The sequence below is a fragment of the Anneissia japonica genome, unplaced genomic scaffold, assembly GCF_011630105.1.
Source record: "Anneissia japonica isolate Jap-2015-1 unplaced genomic scaffold, ASM1163010v1 scaffold2320_len370340_cov150, whole genome shotgun sequence".
NCBI lineage: Eukaryota > Metazoa > Echinodermata > Crinoidea > Comatulida > Comatulidae > Anneissia > Anneissia japonica.
Window position 1 is genome coordinate 225,751 of NW_022705529.1, and position 18,126 is coordinate 243,876.

The window sequence follows — 18,126 nt, forward strand, 5'->3', positions numbered from 1 at the left end:
AATTCAATGAGACTAATTAAAAATAATTTGCGTTCTGTTATGACAAATGCTCATTTAGATAGCCTCATGATGGTTGGAATACATCGATAGGTGAAGCAACCTCGACCATGACAGCGTGGTTGACAGATTTCATGAAAAATTTCTAAAATATTGAATTCCACTTCCAAGAATGAGGATTTGAAAATAAATTAAATGGTTACATCGCACTCTTTGTTTCTTGCTTTATTCAAAATGTTTTGGTTTTGGAAGCTGATTTCAACATTAGAAAGCATAGCCTACATGAAGTCGTATTATAGTAACTCGATGCCTATCAAATAAGTAATAAAAATTCGCCATAATTCATCAAATATCCGTGGCTTCCAGGGGGATTCGCCCCCCGGACCCCACCGGGGGCCCTAGGCGCCCCCCTGGCCCCCAGCCAAGTGAGACTCGATTCGCTCCACTAGTCCCCCACCCCCGTCGGGGCCTTTAGCCCCCTCCGTCGGGCAGGTCCTGGCGCCACCGCTGAGGTCTACGTATGTATACTATCACGTATCATCATGTCCCCTCTTTGGGTCGTACATCTAGGCCTATATATTCGGATCTTCAGACCCGAACGACAACGGATCCGGTACCGGACCTCTAGCTACAGCGAAAAACATGGCGATGCACCATACTGCTGTATTTGTCTTTATTGTTATAATTGGATGTAATTTAGTGTTGTATCCATCTTTGTTTAGTAAATTAATTCGACAATGGTTTGGAGGAGCAGAAATGAAGCCAACTGCACAAGATCCACTAGAAGGTAAGAAGCATGTTGCTTTGTTTGTAGATTCGACTTAGGCCTAGGCGGCCCCTAGTCGAAAAAAATCGCCGACGTGAAAGATTTTAAGCCTAGGCCTAGCCCAAGCTAGTCCAGGCCTACACTGGTACTAGTAGTACCAGTGGTAGTAGACTTTGCAGGATCCCCGTGAACACAATATTAAACTATTCTTAATGAAAGCAAGTTATTTAGTCTTTTATGTTGTATTATGAGTAAAATGTGAAAAATCTAACTGGATTGTGTGTTTCATGCTTTTATATATATTGTGCTCACGTGTATTTTTGATGTCATTTTTTTTTTCTAAACATCACATTCGTGTAAATATTAGGTCATGCCTCCTAAACTCTGCCTGCTAATTGGTTAATTTTTTTGTGGGGTCATGGATGGGCAAACGTGCTTGTCTCTGATGACGTCAGATCATCCAAAGTTGCTAGACGCTACCGTTTATGTCGGCATTTCCGAATGCCGGCGTTAATTTTGAGGGCTGCCAATGTTCAGATAAATGTTAGTATTGTATTTATTTTCAATAAAGCTGATAATAAGGTACAGCACGTATATGTCGTTGGTTTATTTTATGGTATTTTATTTTTGTTACGTATTTTGGTCGCTGTGTATGGATCGCCAAATGTGCGACCATGTATCTACAACATGGTAGGTTAGCAGTATTCCGTTTGCTAAACACGAAACTATGCTACACTATAATTATGTGGTAGTAAAGTGTATTATTATACAGCACTACAGTATGACTTGTTAGTTTTCTTTATCAGAAAAACAATGAAGAAAGTCGATTTGGTTTGATACACGTTTCTATTATCGATATATATTTTGATCATGTTTATTGCTTATTAAATAAAAGATTTATGAAATAAGTGTACTGTAGTACTGTGAAAAGATTAGTTTTGTCATACTGTACGTTTGTTTTCTTCTGTCGTTTCGTTTCCTTTCACCATAAATGTTCTAATGACCAGATTAAAATGATACATAAAAAAAATTATAATAGACTGAATGGGATGATAAATGAAAACAAAAGAAATAGGCATATATAGTATTTTCATATTTATTTTTCCATATCAAATTATTAATAATATGTTTATAATTACATACAGTGTACTGTATATTTTAATGGCCACTCGAGGCTTTTATGGAAATATAGTACATTCCCATGAATATAGATTCCCACGGTACTCTTGATTCGAATCAGACACAAGGTTTTTATACATATTTTGATGTTTATAAAATACACAAATAAATGGAAATACAGTAAACTATAGTTTTAATATAGTGTATGTTAATGGCTGTTTCGGGCTTCTTTTTAACAATCAGGAACAATTCAAGTAGTACTACTGTAGTTGCCTGGAAACTAACTATAACAAAAATCTGAAATCTGTTTTCCACAAACTGGTTCCCATGTAATCTTCAAGGATAGACTGGTATCATATCAAAATACACAAAATATATTGGAAATATATAGTACTACATACTGTACTAAAAACACGCTAAAATTATATTCAAATTATTGTAATTAAAATTTCTCTGAAACAATAGCAATCATAAAAAAACTAAAATAAAATAGTAATCATGCTGAAAAAAAATACAATAAAATATTTATGTATAGTCAAGCATCATAAAAAACCAAAAAAAATAAAATCAATACTATGTCTAAAACGCGCACAATACTGCTTAAAAATACAAAACCGTTCCATACGCTGTTAATCGCGACCAACACGTCTAGGCCTAGGTGATCATGAATTTCTTGATTTAATGCATGCTCAGTAAGGTAATTATGTATTCTAACCCATAAGTTTGGCGTTCATATTTAATATAGTTTAATATGATACTATCATGTAATACAATTTGCAAAATGTATAGGTAAAAACATTCATCAAACTTGGGTACGGGTTAGTGTACGCTGTGTACGGGTTGACCGAAGATGTGTACGGGTACGCCAAAATTCTGTGTACAGGTCGTCTAAAATTTGGGTACGGGTTGTGGATACGGGTTGGCATGGGTACGGGTTGACTTGTATTTATAAGGCTAGGCCTACTGTAGGTCTACTACTACTAGTTACTAGGCTAGGCCTAGCCAGCCTAGGCCCTCTACAGTACCGGCCAGTTGTATTGCAAAAATCCCAACGCGTTTTACCCGTTGTCGTTGCGTTGCGTTTGCGTTGAGTTGCGTTGCGACTGCAAGACAACTTCCATGTACACTTGTTTGATATTGATCTGTCTCTTATACACATCTAGATGTGTATAAGAGACAGGGTACGGGTTGACTTGTATTTATAAGGCTAGGCCTACTGTAGGTCTACTACTACTAGTTACTAGGCTAGGCCTAGCCAGCCTAGGCCCTCTATAGCCTCTAGGCATCTTTTACTAAATTACTTTTGAGTTTTGAGAGGTTTTGATTAGATTAAGTTTTTAAGGTGTTTTTTTTTTTTTTTGAGAATGAATTATCACATCATAAAACTAAGGTTCAATGTACAGTAATTCCTTGCATCTCATTTTCATATTTTCGTACATTGTTATAGGCATACCTAGGTTGTTTTTTTATTGTATCACACATGTGAATGTGAATGTGACTTTGTGAATTAATCAAAATCAATTGCTCCCATTAATTATTTAACTATAATAAAACAGATATCAATACAAATATCTTGCATAAGGTTTTAGTTAAGATTTAGTTTAGTATCTTCTGTTTGTTTTGTTTTGTAACTAGTTGCACAATAATATGATTGGTGCCATTGACTCGAAGTGAATCCAATAAAATTCAAATAAAAATTCAAGAAATGCTGGGTGGCAAAGTGCCGGGTGGCAAAAGGTCGGGTGGAAATGGGCCAGGTGGCAACAGGCCTAGACCCCTGTACATTATCTTTCATGTTGTGAATGTTGTACTGAAAGGAGCCAATATCGTCTTTGAATGAAACAAATACGGTACAAAGAAAAAACTCTAGGCCTACAGTCAAAGCAGCTCTGAGTCTGAGGGGCCTACTAGGCCTAGCCAGTTTCTGTGCCTGTTGATCTCAGTGTAGGCCCCTACACAAAATTGTTTATAATCTGACGTTTTTATCATCTTAAATACCTAGATTGTGGATTTTACTGCAAGACAACTTCCATGTACACTTGTTTGATATTGATTGATCATTCAATAAAACAATCAATCACTATGTTGACTTTTAAAGCTGAAAAATGATGATGAAAAGAAAAGTAAAATTTGTCGCGATGCACATGTGTGAAGCCATGGTATAACCACTGGATTTGAAGAGGCCTGTAAGAGGGCCTTTTTCACTTGAGAATTACATAGTATAGTATGGTGTGTTGTACAGTTGCTAATAACAGTTACAATACAAGCGGGACTTTTTTTTTTCTTTAAGGACTTTTCACATGGGCGAGTGCGGATGAATATCACTCGCCAAATTTTTATTTCACTCGCATCGGCGGGCAGGCGAGCGTTAGTTTTGCACCCTGATAAAGTGTGCTTTTTTCCAATCCCTGTGAGCTACACAGCTCTAACAATGTAGGTATGAAACATTGTATGAATGAACCTTCGTATTCATGTGGTCTGGTCAGTTTGGTTAAGCTTTGCTGCACTCTAGTCCAACCTTCCGCGATGAATGATATGCAAATAAGCTGCACTTAACAGGCTTCCTACATCGGGTTACCACAATTAACGGTGATTAACGCAGGCAAAACATATGTGAGCGATCCCTATGTCTGTCAATATTTAAGAGTCTGTACCTATGAATAGTATTTTTTATTTGGAAATTTATTTTGGCTCAGTGCAATCCTAGTTTAAACACTTCAAATCATGTATCATTTCAATTGATTTTATATTCATATTTATTTCTTACTGCAGATGTCCCTCCACCTATGCGCGGTCGCCCACCATCTTTCCAAGGTCCTGCGAGTGTTAAATACAGGCAAAGTAAGTTTTAAGCTTTATTTTTAACATTTGAATCAGCAAATGACTGCTGAATGTGTCTGTAGCTATGATTACTGTACTGCATGTGTAATACTACAGTGGCAAGTTAATTTGCTAAGGAATTCATCTTCAGTTATAAAAAGGTGTTATTTAAATTTTATTAAACATGTGCCACTTTAATTTAAGTAGAGTATCCCAGAGAAAATTCAAATTGATTATTTTGAATTTTTTTATATACAGTACAGATAAAGATTGCTGCACCTTTTCCATTGATAGTCTTCGTAGGCTAGGCGTAGGATTCTTAGTCTACAGTACATGTAGTAAATGTGTAGCATTAGTTTAGCGTAGACAAAATCTAGGGTTTGCACACGTTTGAATGTACTGTAATATGAAAGTAATTATTTAAACTACCCAAACCATTGCTTGAATGTCGTAGACAATGTAGGAATCCTAGTATAGGACAGCACTGTAATGAGTATAATTAGGGCCTACTGTACAATAATGCCTAGGCCAGCAAGCCTAGCTAATTAATTGGGCTATAGTCTGGGCCTAAATCTAGATGATTTTTGGAATCTTGAATTTTTTTTGAGTTGTGACTGGTGTATAGCCTAGGCCCCACCCCAAATTTCAGGGTTGAAATCGCTTATAAAATTGAGGGCTAATACACCGGAATGTGGTAGGTCCTAGCTTTAGTTTAATTTAAGAAACTTTGGCTATGGACGTTTCAATATACTACAACTTTTGGCATTGTTTTGTTGTTTTGTTTTGTTTAATTGCTCTCCTGAAAGCTTGTCAAGGAGCGCGGTGCGCTCGCGCTCTTGAAAAATGATGGCTTGAATTTGCTATCATTTTATTGTTCTTTGATAATAAAATTTAACACACAACTTAAAATTGAAATTCCAACAAAATAAACGCTGTAAATTTGAGTTATAATTTTTCTTTTTTTTCTTCTTAGGTACGCAGGGGGACAAAATTGTTGCTATGTTCAAGTAGATGATTTTTATGTTACATCAAAAATTGATTTTTATGATATATCTTGGTATTTTTTATGAGACAATAAAACTGTAGACAAATTGTAATTTCAATACTGTATTTCTCTGAACCAATATGTTGCCTTCCTTCTTTTTCCAGCCAATGCACTACAATTGTATATTATCATTTAATTTAGTGAATTTTTTCAGGTTCTATGCCAGATCGTAGTGCATTTCCAAGCTCTACCAAAACACAGGAACCGGGATTTAAAGGTATAATGGGCTCAGTATTACCTGTGTATGCTGTTGGTATTATGATCTATTTCATGTTTGTCATTTATAAGGTAGGATGTTGCAATTATTTTCATGATAAATGATTTCCTCATTCATGTTTTTTTCACACAGTAAATAATCAAAAACTAATTATTAGATATCCCAATAAAAAAAGTCTAATATTATTTTGAATTTTAAAAATATTACATCTACAGAACTCATTGCACTGATAATTTTCAGGTTTAAATCATTAAAATATAACACACTGTTCAAAAGTATTGATAGAAAGATGGTAGGAAAGTGGGTCCAATTGAGAAGAAAGGTCTTTTTTCAAGATTGAATTTGGAGCAATATATTTTTACAAATCCCAAAAATCTTAGAGTTTTGTCTATTTTTTTCTGGGTCATTGTTTAATGTCATTTTTGAAAGAATGGTTCCAAAGTCTGGTCCCTTGGTATTTTGTACTGATTTTTGGCTTGTGTCTCAACGCAAATTCAAACTATTTCAACAGCTTTTGAAAATGTTATTCAAAAATGCATGTACTCCTATAGTAAATTTAAGAAAGTAGAATTAAATGTCTGATTCTAATTGTTGTCTACATAAATAATATTTTAACCAAAATTCGACAGAGTTTAACAATTAACATGTGTGTGTTTATTGTCATCCTACATGACGTGTTGACCAAGATAGTGAAAAGATGCATCAGTATTGTATCAGTTCTCTGAATCTAGATCGTAATCTTGAGGGTACTGTGTACATTGACATTACTTAATGTATCATACTGTTATATACTCTACTTGTCCTTTTTTCATTAGATTTGACTGTACATTTTACGTTGTATTGTTTCACTTCCATCATCATAAAAGAGTTTTAATGATTTTTAAATATATATTTTAATATACAGATTCAGTGTGTTAACACTATCCAACAGTATTTTTTGTATATAACAAAAAAAATTGCAAAATTTTGAAATGTTATTAGTGATTTTCTGTTGAATTATTCTTCTTCTTCTTTTTTTTTTTTTTTTAATTTATTTTTCAAGGGAGAGGTAGTACCATATTTACAACAGTTTTTTATTTACCTTTCTACACTTCCATCTGCATGTGGCTCATCATACTGGCTTCTGTACTGCCAATAAGCAATTCAAATTGTTGCACATTTCAGAATTGAAAGTTCAAACCATGGGTGTGATGTGATGCATCCAGCATGTGATTGGTCTTTTTTTTTTCATGAATTTTTGCAACCTGTGAACAAATCAGTTGCCAAACTACTTGGGAGACTGATGTATTGAGTATAGCAAAGAGTAACTTCTGATGTTTTGGATAACACACTTACATAGTTACCAAGTGTCTAGCATCATGCGGAACGGTCCCCCATTACAAAGTGATTTTGGATGAAACACGCATTTTGCAGAAACACATGCGTGATCAATAAATTTGTATGTATTTAGCGCAAGTCTAAGTGTGATAACAAATTATCACAAATTCAGGGGAAAATAAATTTAAAATTAGAAAAAACTGGTGTTAATAGAAATATAAAAGTGGTCATGCAGTAACTCAAATTGCATGGCTTTATTAGAAATATTCTTGTTTATGTACAGTACCCGGTAATTGTCAGTAGTCCAGTTCCTAAGCCTACAAAAAATGGGGGGGGGGGGGAAAGTTGGGTGTTACACTAGTGGATACAAATTTGCCCTTTTGCATGGTGATAGGGCATGATGTTGGGATACCAAAACCAAGTTAATGGAAATCTGATTTGACCTTTGTGACCTTTAACCTCAATTTTATTATTTTTATTGAAAAAAACATGAAATTGCCATATCTCTGTAACTCTTCGGTCTATTGAGTTAATTTTCATGACAAATCGCTCAGAACACATTTATATTTGCTCTAATACAACTTTTTGTATGAAACCCACTGCTTAATGTGATTTTTCATAAAAATCATGTTTTTGGGCAAAAATATAAAATTGTGATATCTCTGCAATGCTTAGGTCTATTTAAATCATTTTGGTGTCAAATTGTTCAGAAGACATATATTTATACTTGCAGTCTAATACAACTAATACTGAGAAATTCCTAAAAATCATGTTTTTGGGCAAATATACTGTAGAAACCATATTTCTGAAAAATACAGTTCATTATTAGGACTTGACATATGTTTATTGAGATGTTACAGTAGTGACCGTTGGCATAGTGGTAGAACACATTGTACAAAATCCAAGCTAACTGGAAATCAGATTTGACCTACAGTACAGACGGAAACTATCGCTTCATGTCTGCGCGTAACCTATCGTAATCTGCTTGTAGGTACGAACCACTACGAAGGTCATTGTTATTTTAATTAGCTTTGCAATGATCGTAGGCTGGATCGTCGGGCTGATAAACAATGCGTATACAATATTGAAATATATTTTACCAGCTTTCAACACGTGAGCAATGTTGCAATTTACTAATAAACAATGTTAGAACTTTATTGTTTTGTTATTTCCTACCTTATTATTAGATCGATCATGTAAAACTGTGTTGAGTTTGCTAGCTAGGTATCCTAGTGGGCCTTCAGTATGTTCGAATTTCAAAGTCATTTAGGCCTACGGCCTACATTTTCTCCTATAGAGGAGGAGATCAGACAGTAATTATACTGGTATAACTTTCCAATTCTGAGAATTTTGATCTGATATTATTGTTCTGGTAGTAGGAATTTTCTTCTTTTATTAATAATACTGATGACAAATCATATACAAATTATTACGATTTCTACAGATCACGTTGTTTATTGTTTACCGAAATTTGAAGGAGAACCTAAAAAGCGATTCAATACTAATGGAACTATGTTGCTGAAAGTTTCAACAAACTTAGTTTATGATTACAGAAGCTACGTTTTCCTTTGCGAAAGAAAGCCGGGTTGTAATCATCTGTAATATCGATGTCTCTAGAAAGGAATGGATGATTGCTATGCCCTCGTTAATATGTTAAAGCATGCTTTGCATGCAGGAAGACTTTTGTGTTGGTTTCTTCTTGGTGGTACTAGGCCAGATTGTAGAACCCCAAGTTGCTGACTGTCAATTTATCAAATTCACTTTGCCAAAACACAGTTTGCCGAATGCCACTTTGCTGAATCAGAAACTAAGAATCCCAGTTTGTTGAAACCCAGTTTGCGCTGAAACCCACTTTGTTGAAAATAAACTAAAAGCAGTAAAGCATAAACCGTGCAGCATAAAATTCATAGTCTCATGCCAAAACAACGTAACTGCTGTTATATTTTTGTACAGTTACGTTGTTTTACCTTGGAAGGACCGAGAGGTCAAATCAGATTTTCAGTAACTTGGATTTGGTACCCCCACATCATGTTCTACCACCATGTCAAAGGGCAAACTTGTATCCGCTAACTGTAACATTGTTTGACAACAAACACTCCCTGAAATCATTTTAAAACAGCTTAAAAATGCTCAGATAGTTGGCCCCCGCCCCCTTCCCCATGCTTGAGTCACTTTTTTATGCGAAAATTTTTTTTGATTTTTAAATTTAAAATCGTTTCTTACTTTAATTATGATCGCTTGTAAGCTTACATTTTTATTGAATAAGAAATCACTATAAATATTATTATAGTATATGAAATTAAAAAGTAATACTTTATATTTTTAAAACGTTATCGCCAGAAACACTACAGGACAGAGTAGAGAGAAGCAGTGGTGGCGCCAGGACCTGCCCGACGGAGGGGCTAAAGGCCCCGACGGGGAGGGGGGGCTAGTTGAGAGAATCGGGTCTTACTTGGCTGGGGGCCAGGAGGCCGCCTAGGGCCCCGGTGGGGGTCCAGGGGTGAAGTCCCTTGGAAGCCACGGATATTTGATGAATCATGGCATCGAGTTACTATGACTTCATGTAGGCTATGAAATCAGCTTCCAAAACCAAAACATTTAGAATAAAGCAAGAAACAAAGAGTGTGCAATGTAACCATCTAATTTATTTTCAAATCCTCATTCTTGAAATTGAAATTCTATAAACTCTATATTTTGCATGAAATCTGTCAACCACGCTGTCATGGTCGAGGTTGGTTGGGGGGGCTATAGCCCCCAGCCCCACTCTGGCGCCACCCCTGGAGTGAAGGTAATGTATTCGTGAATGATGTCACTTGTGCATTTTCATTGATTTTCACCAGCGTTTCCTACCCCTTGAGGAACCCAATATTTTGTATACAAAACACTTCAAATACAGCTTAACTAATATATTTTCGAATGGAAAAATTTTGAAAAACTATTTCATGTCCATTTTATGCCATCACAAAACCCTTGATATAATGTTTATGCTTTAGTATAATAAAGAATTGTGAGAAAAACGTAATTCTACAAGAAGTATTACTGTATATGCACTACTTTTGATGCTATGGCACTCATACAAAATACATCCATAAGAAAGAAACATAAAAAAAATATTATACATACTGTACCTGTATAGAAATAGAAAATTAACTTAAATAACAAAAAACTACGTACTAATAAAGGGAGGTACTGTAAAATTATTAAGAATATTATCTTCAATTAATTTTTCTTCAATGCCACTCCGTGGTAATACTACCTGTAGTTACAGTATATGTTTATTATCAGTCATGCTACAAGTTACATAAACGAATTGTCTATCATCATGCTTTACACCTGAAATTGATTTAAATCTTATATGATTTAAATTTATTTGAATCAATACATCAGTAGCCTATATGTAAGTTACAGTAATAGCAAAATAAAATAATGTAGCTCGTCCTGGTGATGCTGGAATACTCTAGCATTGTTGATATGGGGATCAAACATCCTAGCTACTGTATGACAAAAATAACATAAAGACGACTCAATCAATCTATATTTTATGTTTTTATTCTTTCATCATATAATAATTATTCTTTTCATTTTTTTTTTGAAAGAATTATTGTCTTGATTGTTTAACCAGTGTTTTAAGACTAAAGTTGAATGCCGTATCATCATCGTACTTGCATCGTATAATCATTGGCAAATCAACTGCAATTACAATACTGTAAACAGTATTCCACGATCCATGCTACCATTAACCACAGACACTACAACAGATTACTCCATCACGCTTCAACAGTGGAGTTCTTTGTGATTGGTTGACACAATACTCAACCTACCAATCACAGCAACGTATTAATGCAATCACCAAACAACTGTGTGTACTCAGTAGCTTGCTTTGCTTGCATGAATGGGTCTCCCAGCTGGCATGATGCAAGACAGTACTGTGGAGTACAGTACTATTGAAGTTTTCACTGCCAGAATTGGGAGGAAAAATCGTTTTCTACTTGGATTAAAAACTAGTCGCGCAAGCAAATTACCTTGTCGCACTGCACGCGACTAATCAAAATTCCCTGTCGCATTTACGAAAATCAGGTCGCAAATACGACCAAATTACCCTTAATTTCCAGCCCAGCGACCTATTTCTTTATCTTTGACAAATTAAAGCTATAAAATTGATACTCGCTACTTGATACTTATATTTTATGGTTGAATGAAGGTTTTCTTAAAGGAAAAACCAACTAAAGACCCTGGAACAGGCAGGTTGCTCAAAAACTCAATTAATGCATCCAGTATGGATCGAAGACTCAGAGAGGAAGAGGAACTCTTACAGAAGCGTCTGTCTGAGGAGTTGCGCAAGCATGGTTACCATAACATTAAGCCAGATACACATCATGCTGATTTAACGACTCCTTCAGAAAATATTGTATCGGGTAAGTCAGTTTGTAAGTTGATGTCATTTGAAATACTAAAATTATGGTCACATTTTATTCATTGTAACTGTGTGTAAAATATTTCCAAATGATCGATGTAGTAGCAGAACACATACATTTTCTAAAAAACACAACAGCTTTAAACTTTATTATAGGCTAGTGCCTATGTTTAATGCATTGGCCTTCATGGCCCATAACCAGACATGTTTCAGTAGGTCTACTACCATCCTCAGTGAGAAATTTTCACAACTGCAATGTAAATACAGTACACATATAAAGGAATAACAATTAACAATAAGCATGACAAAGAGTTCAACCGTAACAATAATATAACATTCATGAATAAAGAAATGACATTCTCAGAGTCTGAGAGTGCAATTACCGGCCATCTGTTGCCTTGGCGTAGACTTTTTCTTTTGGTTCAACTGCCCGACGAGTTCTGGCGGGTGGGAGGATCTGACCTGTCCAAGGTGGGGCCTAAGTGCTGCCATCTCGGCCCCATAGACTATAATTTTGTATCTGTTTTTGCAATACAATATTTATGCCTATTGTACATTTCTCAGATATTGTATGACACACTCATTTTGTGCTCAACAAGATCTTCCAATAGCATCCGACTGGGCCATCATTAATTGCATACTGCAATGCAACATACAGTTAGTTCCAAGTGACGTCATATGCAAAATTTATCTTGAGTTACTCACTGTGATTACAATATCAAACACAAGTTCAAAATTTACTATTTAACTATAAACATAATTTTACATTATTTGGACCATAGCAGCATGGCCCTTGTTGTCTGGATATATTAAGTTCGATTTAAAGTCTTCAGTAGTACAGGAGCTTAAGTATTGTGCTTTTTGTTTATGTTATAAAAGAATAACACCCTTCGGGACAAAAAATTTAACGCAAACTTTTTGGCATTTAAAGGTAATGATGGTATTGTTTGCAAAATAGCAATAGCAAATAGGTACCGTTCATCACACTTTGAAAAGTATTTGAGCATCTCAGTGTTTCAAATAGAATCATCGTCAGAATAAAAAAGCATGTACTGTTAGTAGAACCTGTGGTTTTGTTGTTAGAATATTTTAATATATAATCATTTGATCAAATGCAAACGCTTTTGTATGCATTTTTACCTGTTATGACCAATTTCATGTTTCTAATTCCAGCTGATGCAGAAGTAGCTGTATTAAAAAACAGACTGGAGCAAACTGAGAGAACAATGGCCAAGATGCTGGAGATGATGACCAGTATGGGAATATCAGTGTCTCAAATGACAAATCACCTAGGTAAATTTGAAATGACAACAGCTATTATAGTCCTCCAATTTATTTTGAACTAGCTGACCTAATCAGAGACAGAAATTATGTGACATTATTCAACTTTAGGCACACAGGCTGAGGTATGCCAGCGATTTTAATCCCTCAGCCAAACATTACACGCAAGGTGCCTTTAGACTAAAGCCTGGGACTTACTGTAAACCTTGGCTGATGAATCAATCTTTTTTCTCTGAGAACGATGTTGCAAGGAAGTATTGTTAGGCCTATATTTGTAGTCTCTTACATCACAACAAAAATATAATAAGGATTTCAAAAATAAAACAGTAATTAATATTATAATTACGCTTATTAAAAGCCTACGGACACAATGAAAAATAGATGTACTCCTTAAACATCTGGGATTTAAAACCTGCCGGTCTGAAAGACTAAATAGATCAATCAATTTTTGATTATTCGAAGTGAGTAACAATCCATAATTCAGATTAATTGAGAAAAAAATGATGAACTTTTCACCGGACCGGTAGCCGTGGCTTTGCGAGAAGCATGTGTTTATGTTTAATTCCTCATTCACTCAGGCGTGTCTTAGTCAGTTGTTTTAAAACGTTAAACCATTTAGACACTACAGACGTAATGGTAGGCCTACTTAGAAATAGATAAACGTCTGAACTTGAGTTTACTCCCAGACATGTATTCGTGTGGTGTGACAACACTAGAACTGGATCAACACTCTCAAAAACATCATTTTGAATTTTTTAAGATACAGGTAATTAGAGTTCTGCTTGATAACATCTTTACATGCTAAAGTATTCTGTTAAAAATTCATCAATAATTGTACTGGAATTCAAAACAGATTGTAATACAGAAGGACAAAAATACTCTTTGGATTATCTGCATTTGGTATACAATTTTAAACGTACAAGATACATAATACAAGATACAATTTGATTCCAATTAGAATAGATACATGGAAATTCTGTTTCCACTGGCAATAAACTTAGACTACACTTAAAATAAACATAACTTTATTTTAAACATCAGAACGCCAACAAAGTGTTTAACAATCGTATTAGCCCTCAAACCTTAATACATACTGTACACAGGGATGTCACCAGCAATCATTCCGCGTTTTCCCGGGGGTGGGGGTGCCACACCCCCACCCGTTTTCCCAGGGGTGGGGGTCACTGTATTCATGAAAGCTCTTAAAGCGTGCTTTGTAAATCATAAAACATGACACTGCATTTCTGACTTTGGTTAACTAAGAAAGTGTCAGAACAAGATATCATGCAACCTATCTTCTTTTAGTGGTCGTAAATAATTGTTATAGGGCAACATCAATGTCAAATACAGTTAGCATTCTACAATACTGTAATTTCAAATTCATGAATCCAGGCCAAAATAAAGGATTGCGACATTCATGTGTACTGAAGTAGAAAGCTAAATAATCATGAGGGCGCTACACCATGGTGACTACCTTTTTTGGCAATACTGTGCAAAGTTATCGTTAAAAACTTATTTATGCTTATTTCACCTCTGCTGTTTAACTTACAAAGCACTTGATAAACTTGCTCCACAAACTCTTTGTCAGTGCCTAAAAAAAATTGTTGCCAATGGCTGTATGACCACAAGAAAAATCACTAAAGGTAATCTTCTGATTCCTAAGATTTATTCCTTCTGATTTATGTTAGTTTAATTAATTATCTTCTTGTTAATTCTTGATTAATTTGTTATTTCAATTACTGTTCTGTCTAATGTGTCATTTTTTCCCCCTTTTTTTTTTTTTTTTTTTTTTTTTTTTTTTTTTTTTTTTTTAAATCATTTTTTTTTTATAAAATTTATTTACTGTAGCCCTTTATATGCTTTTTTCTGATTTTTATTATTATTATTATTATTATTATTATTATTATTATAGTTATTATTATTATTAATTTATTTACCCAGTCAGCAGCAGGCTGACTGGGTTCTGTTTCTGATCAAGGATTTATATCACTACTTGTTACTGGATTATTTTCATATTTATTCACGATTTATCCATAAACCATTATGCTGTTACGGTGCTTAACACCTTTTAACACATCTTCATTGTTCCAGCTAGACCTTAGCTTCTATTGCCAACTAGAGAAATTTACTTCCTTAGGAACCCAGTCAGCAGCATGCAGACTGGGCTCTGTTTCCAAGCAGGTTCTTCTTTCTTTCTTTCTGGCAGTATTTTAAAAGGCTACTAGTGGCAAACTACTGGACCGATTTAATTAAAACTTGGTCAGTAGGACCAGTGCCACCTTCCATTTATGTGTTGTTAACAACTTGGGGTCAAAGGTCACTTAAGGGGCATTAGGGTCAAAAAATCGTATAAAAGACTACTTGTCTCACAAATAACGTAGTACAGTCTTGTCCTTTGCACATATACATTGGCATAAGGCAGAGTCTATAGGGTGTTCAGGGATAAGGGGTCAAAGGACATTAAGGGGTAATTTTCATCTTTTTTCTGGCAACATTTCAAAACGCTACTAGTGCCAAACGGTTGTGCAAATTTCAACCAAACCTGGTCAGTATAATCGGTAACACCTCTTCATACATAAGGTGTTCACTGCTTGGGGTCAAAGGTCACATAGGGGTCATTAGGGTAAAAAACTTTTTTAAAAATAATGACAGACTTCTGTCACAAATAACATACACAGTCTTGTCCTGGGCACATGTGTATTAGCATAAGGTAGGGTCTCTATGGTGTTCAGCGATTTAGGGTTAAAGGTCATTAAAGGGTTATTCTTTTGTTCTATCTTGTAACATTTTAAAAATGCTACTAATGGCAAACGATTGGACCAAACTCAATCAAATTTGGTTATTAAGAAACAGCAAAACCTCAAAACCACCTACACCCCAGTCTGGGATTAGGAGTCATCGGGGTTAAATTTTCAAAATAGCCCAATTGAGCTCAAATTTACCAGGAATGATCCTTAGGGCCTTCCAAACACAAAAAAGTACTCGTCACTTCATAGGTCAAAGTTCATAGGTTAAGGGTTCAAAATGTTACTAATGGCAAACGATTCTACAGAATTCAATCAAATTTGATCATTAAGAACCAGTGACATCTCTTACACCCCAGTCTGGGACCAGGGGTTACATAGGGGTCATCGGGGTTAAATTTTAAAAATAGCCCAATTGAGCTCGAATTTACCAGGAATGATCCTTAGGACCTTCAAAACATAGGACTTCTACCAAACATGGGGTGTTCACAGCTTAAGGTCAAAGGTCACAGTGGTGGTCACCTTACGGTCAAATGTTCTATTGAACATAGTATCTCTAGTTCTTTCTTTCTGACATTTTAAAAGGGTACTAGTAGTAAACTGCTGGACCGATTTTATTAAAACTTGGTCACGTAGGACCGGTGCCACCTCCCATTTATGTTTTCACAACTTGGGGTCAAAAGTCACAAGGGGCATTGGGTCAAAAACCCCAAAATCGTATAAAAGACTATTTGTCTCACAAATAACGTAGCACAGTCTTGTCCTTTGCACATATACATTGGCATAAGGCAGAGTCTATAGGGTGTTCAGGGATAAAGGGTCAAAGATCATTAAGGGGTAATTTTTTTTCTGGAAACATTTCAAAACGCTACTAGTGCCAAACGGTTGTGCCGATTACAAACAACCCTGATCAGTATAACTGGTGACACCTCTTTTACATGGGGTGTTCACTGCTTGGGGTCAAAGGTCACATAGGGGTCATTAGGGTAAAACTATTTTTTTTAAATGAATAAAAGACTTCTGTCTCAAATAACAGAGCACAGTATTTTCCTGGGCACATATGTTTTAGTATAAGGTAGGGTCTCTATGGTGTTCAGCGATTTAGGGTCAAAGGTTATTAAAAGTTTATGCTTTTGTTCTATCTGGTAACATTTCAAAATGCTACTAATGGCAAACGATTGTACCAAACTCGATCAAATTTGGTCATTAAGAACCAGCAAAACCTCCTACATCACAGTCTAGGATCAGGGGTCACATAGGTGTCATCGGGGTTAAATTTTCAAAATAGTCCAACTACATAGCACAATCTTGTCCTGGGCACATATGTATTGCCATAAGGTAGGGTCTCTATGTTGTTCAGCGATTTAGGGTCAAAGGTCATTAAAGGGTCATTCTTTTGTTCTATCTGGTAACATTTGAAATGCTTCTAATGGCAAACGATTGGACTAAACTCAATCAAATTTGGTCATTAAGAACCAGCAAAACCTCCTACAACCCAGTCTGGGATCAGGGGTCACATAAGGGTCATTGGGCTCAAATTTACCAGGAATGATCCTTAGGGCCTTCAAAACACGAAAAAATAGGTCGGAGGTTCAAAATGTTACTAATGGGAAATGATTGAACTGAATTCAATCAAATTTGATCAGTAATTACCAATAGAGAGCTTTCGATTTGTGCGACGACGCGACGCTAGAACGGAATTACACATGTGTGACCGTCCTACCTGGCATCCTACGTTCTCTGCATACGTAAATTTGGCCAAATTGCGTTCCAGAATCTACTCAACGAGGTGACCTTAACATTCTCGCATGCGCAGATGACTTTTAGTGACGTCATTATGTTATACGTTCTACTGTCGTTGTGCAATCAAAAGCTCCCTAGTGACACCTCTTATACCCCAGTCTGGGATCAGGGGTTACATAGGGGTCATCGCGGTCAAATTTTCAAAATAGCCCAATTGAGCTCGAATTGAATGATGCTTAAGACCTTCTAAACATGAACAAAATACTCTTCGCATATAGGTCAAAAGTCACAAGGGTCATTATGGTGGAAATTATCAAATATTGCTAGTGACTAAAGATTGGACCAATTGCATTAGACATACTCCTACCAAACATGGGGTGTCCACAGCTTGAGGTCAGGGTCAAATGCTGAAAAATGACTGGCTTCATCTTCTATTGAACATAGTATCTCTAGTTTTTTTTATTTTTATTTATTTATTTTTTTTCCCAGCCTTAATTTTATTACTTTGTTTATGTTAAAGATCTAGTTTAATTTTTATACAGTACCGGCCAGTTTTATTGCAAAAATCCCAACGCGTTTTACCCGTTGTCGTTGCGTTGCGTTTGCGTTGAGTTGCGTTGCGTTGAAATGAACGTTGAGAGTACATTGTTTATTTAACGATGT

General features: G+C 35.5%; 1 protein-coding gene across 1 annotated transcript in view; it reads left to right on the top strand.

The window, feature by feature from the left end:
- The first annotated feature begins 594 nt into the window (after nucleotides 1–594).
- Nucleotides 595–18,126, top strand: part of LOC117105615 (protein RIC-3-like) — a 21,210-nt gene continuing 3,678 nt past the window's right edge. The window contains exons 1-5 of the mRNA XM_033246792.1: nucleotides 595–784; nucleotides 4,655–4,723; nucleotides 5,902–6,035; nucleotides 11,483–11,696; nucleotides 12,869–12,988. Of these exons, the coding sequence (XP_033102683.1) occupies nucleotides 640–784; nucleotides 4,655–4,723; nucleotides 5,902–6,035; nucleotides 11,483–11,696; nucleotides 12,869–12,988 (682 nt within the window). The 5' untranslated portion in view covers nucleotides 595–639. The remainder of the gene's footprint in view (nucleotides 785–4,654; nucleotides 4,724–5,901; nucleotides 6,036–11,482; nucleotides 11,697–12,868; nucleotides 12,989–18,126) is intronic.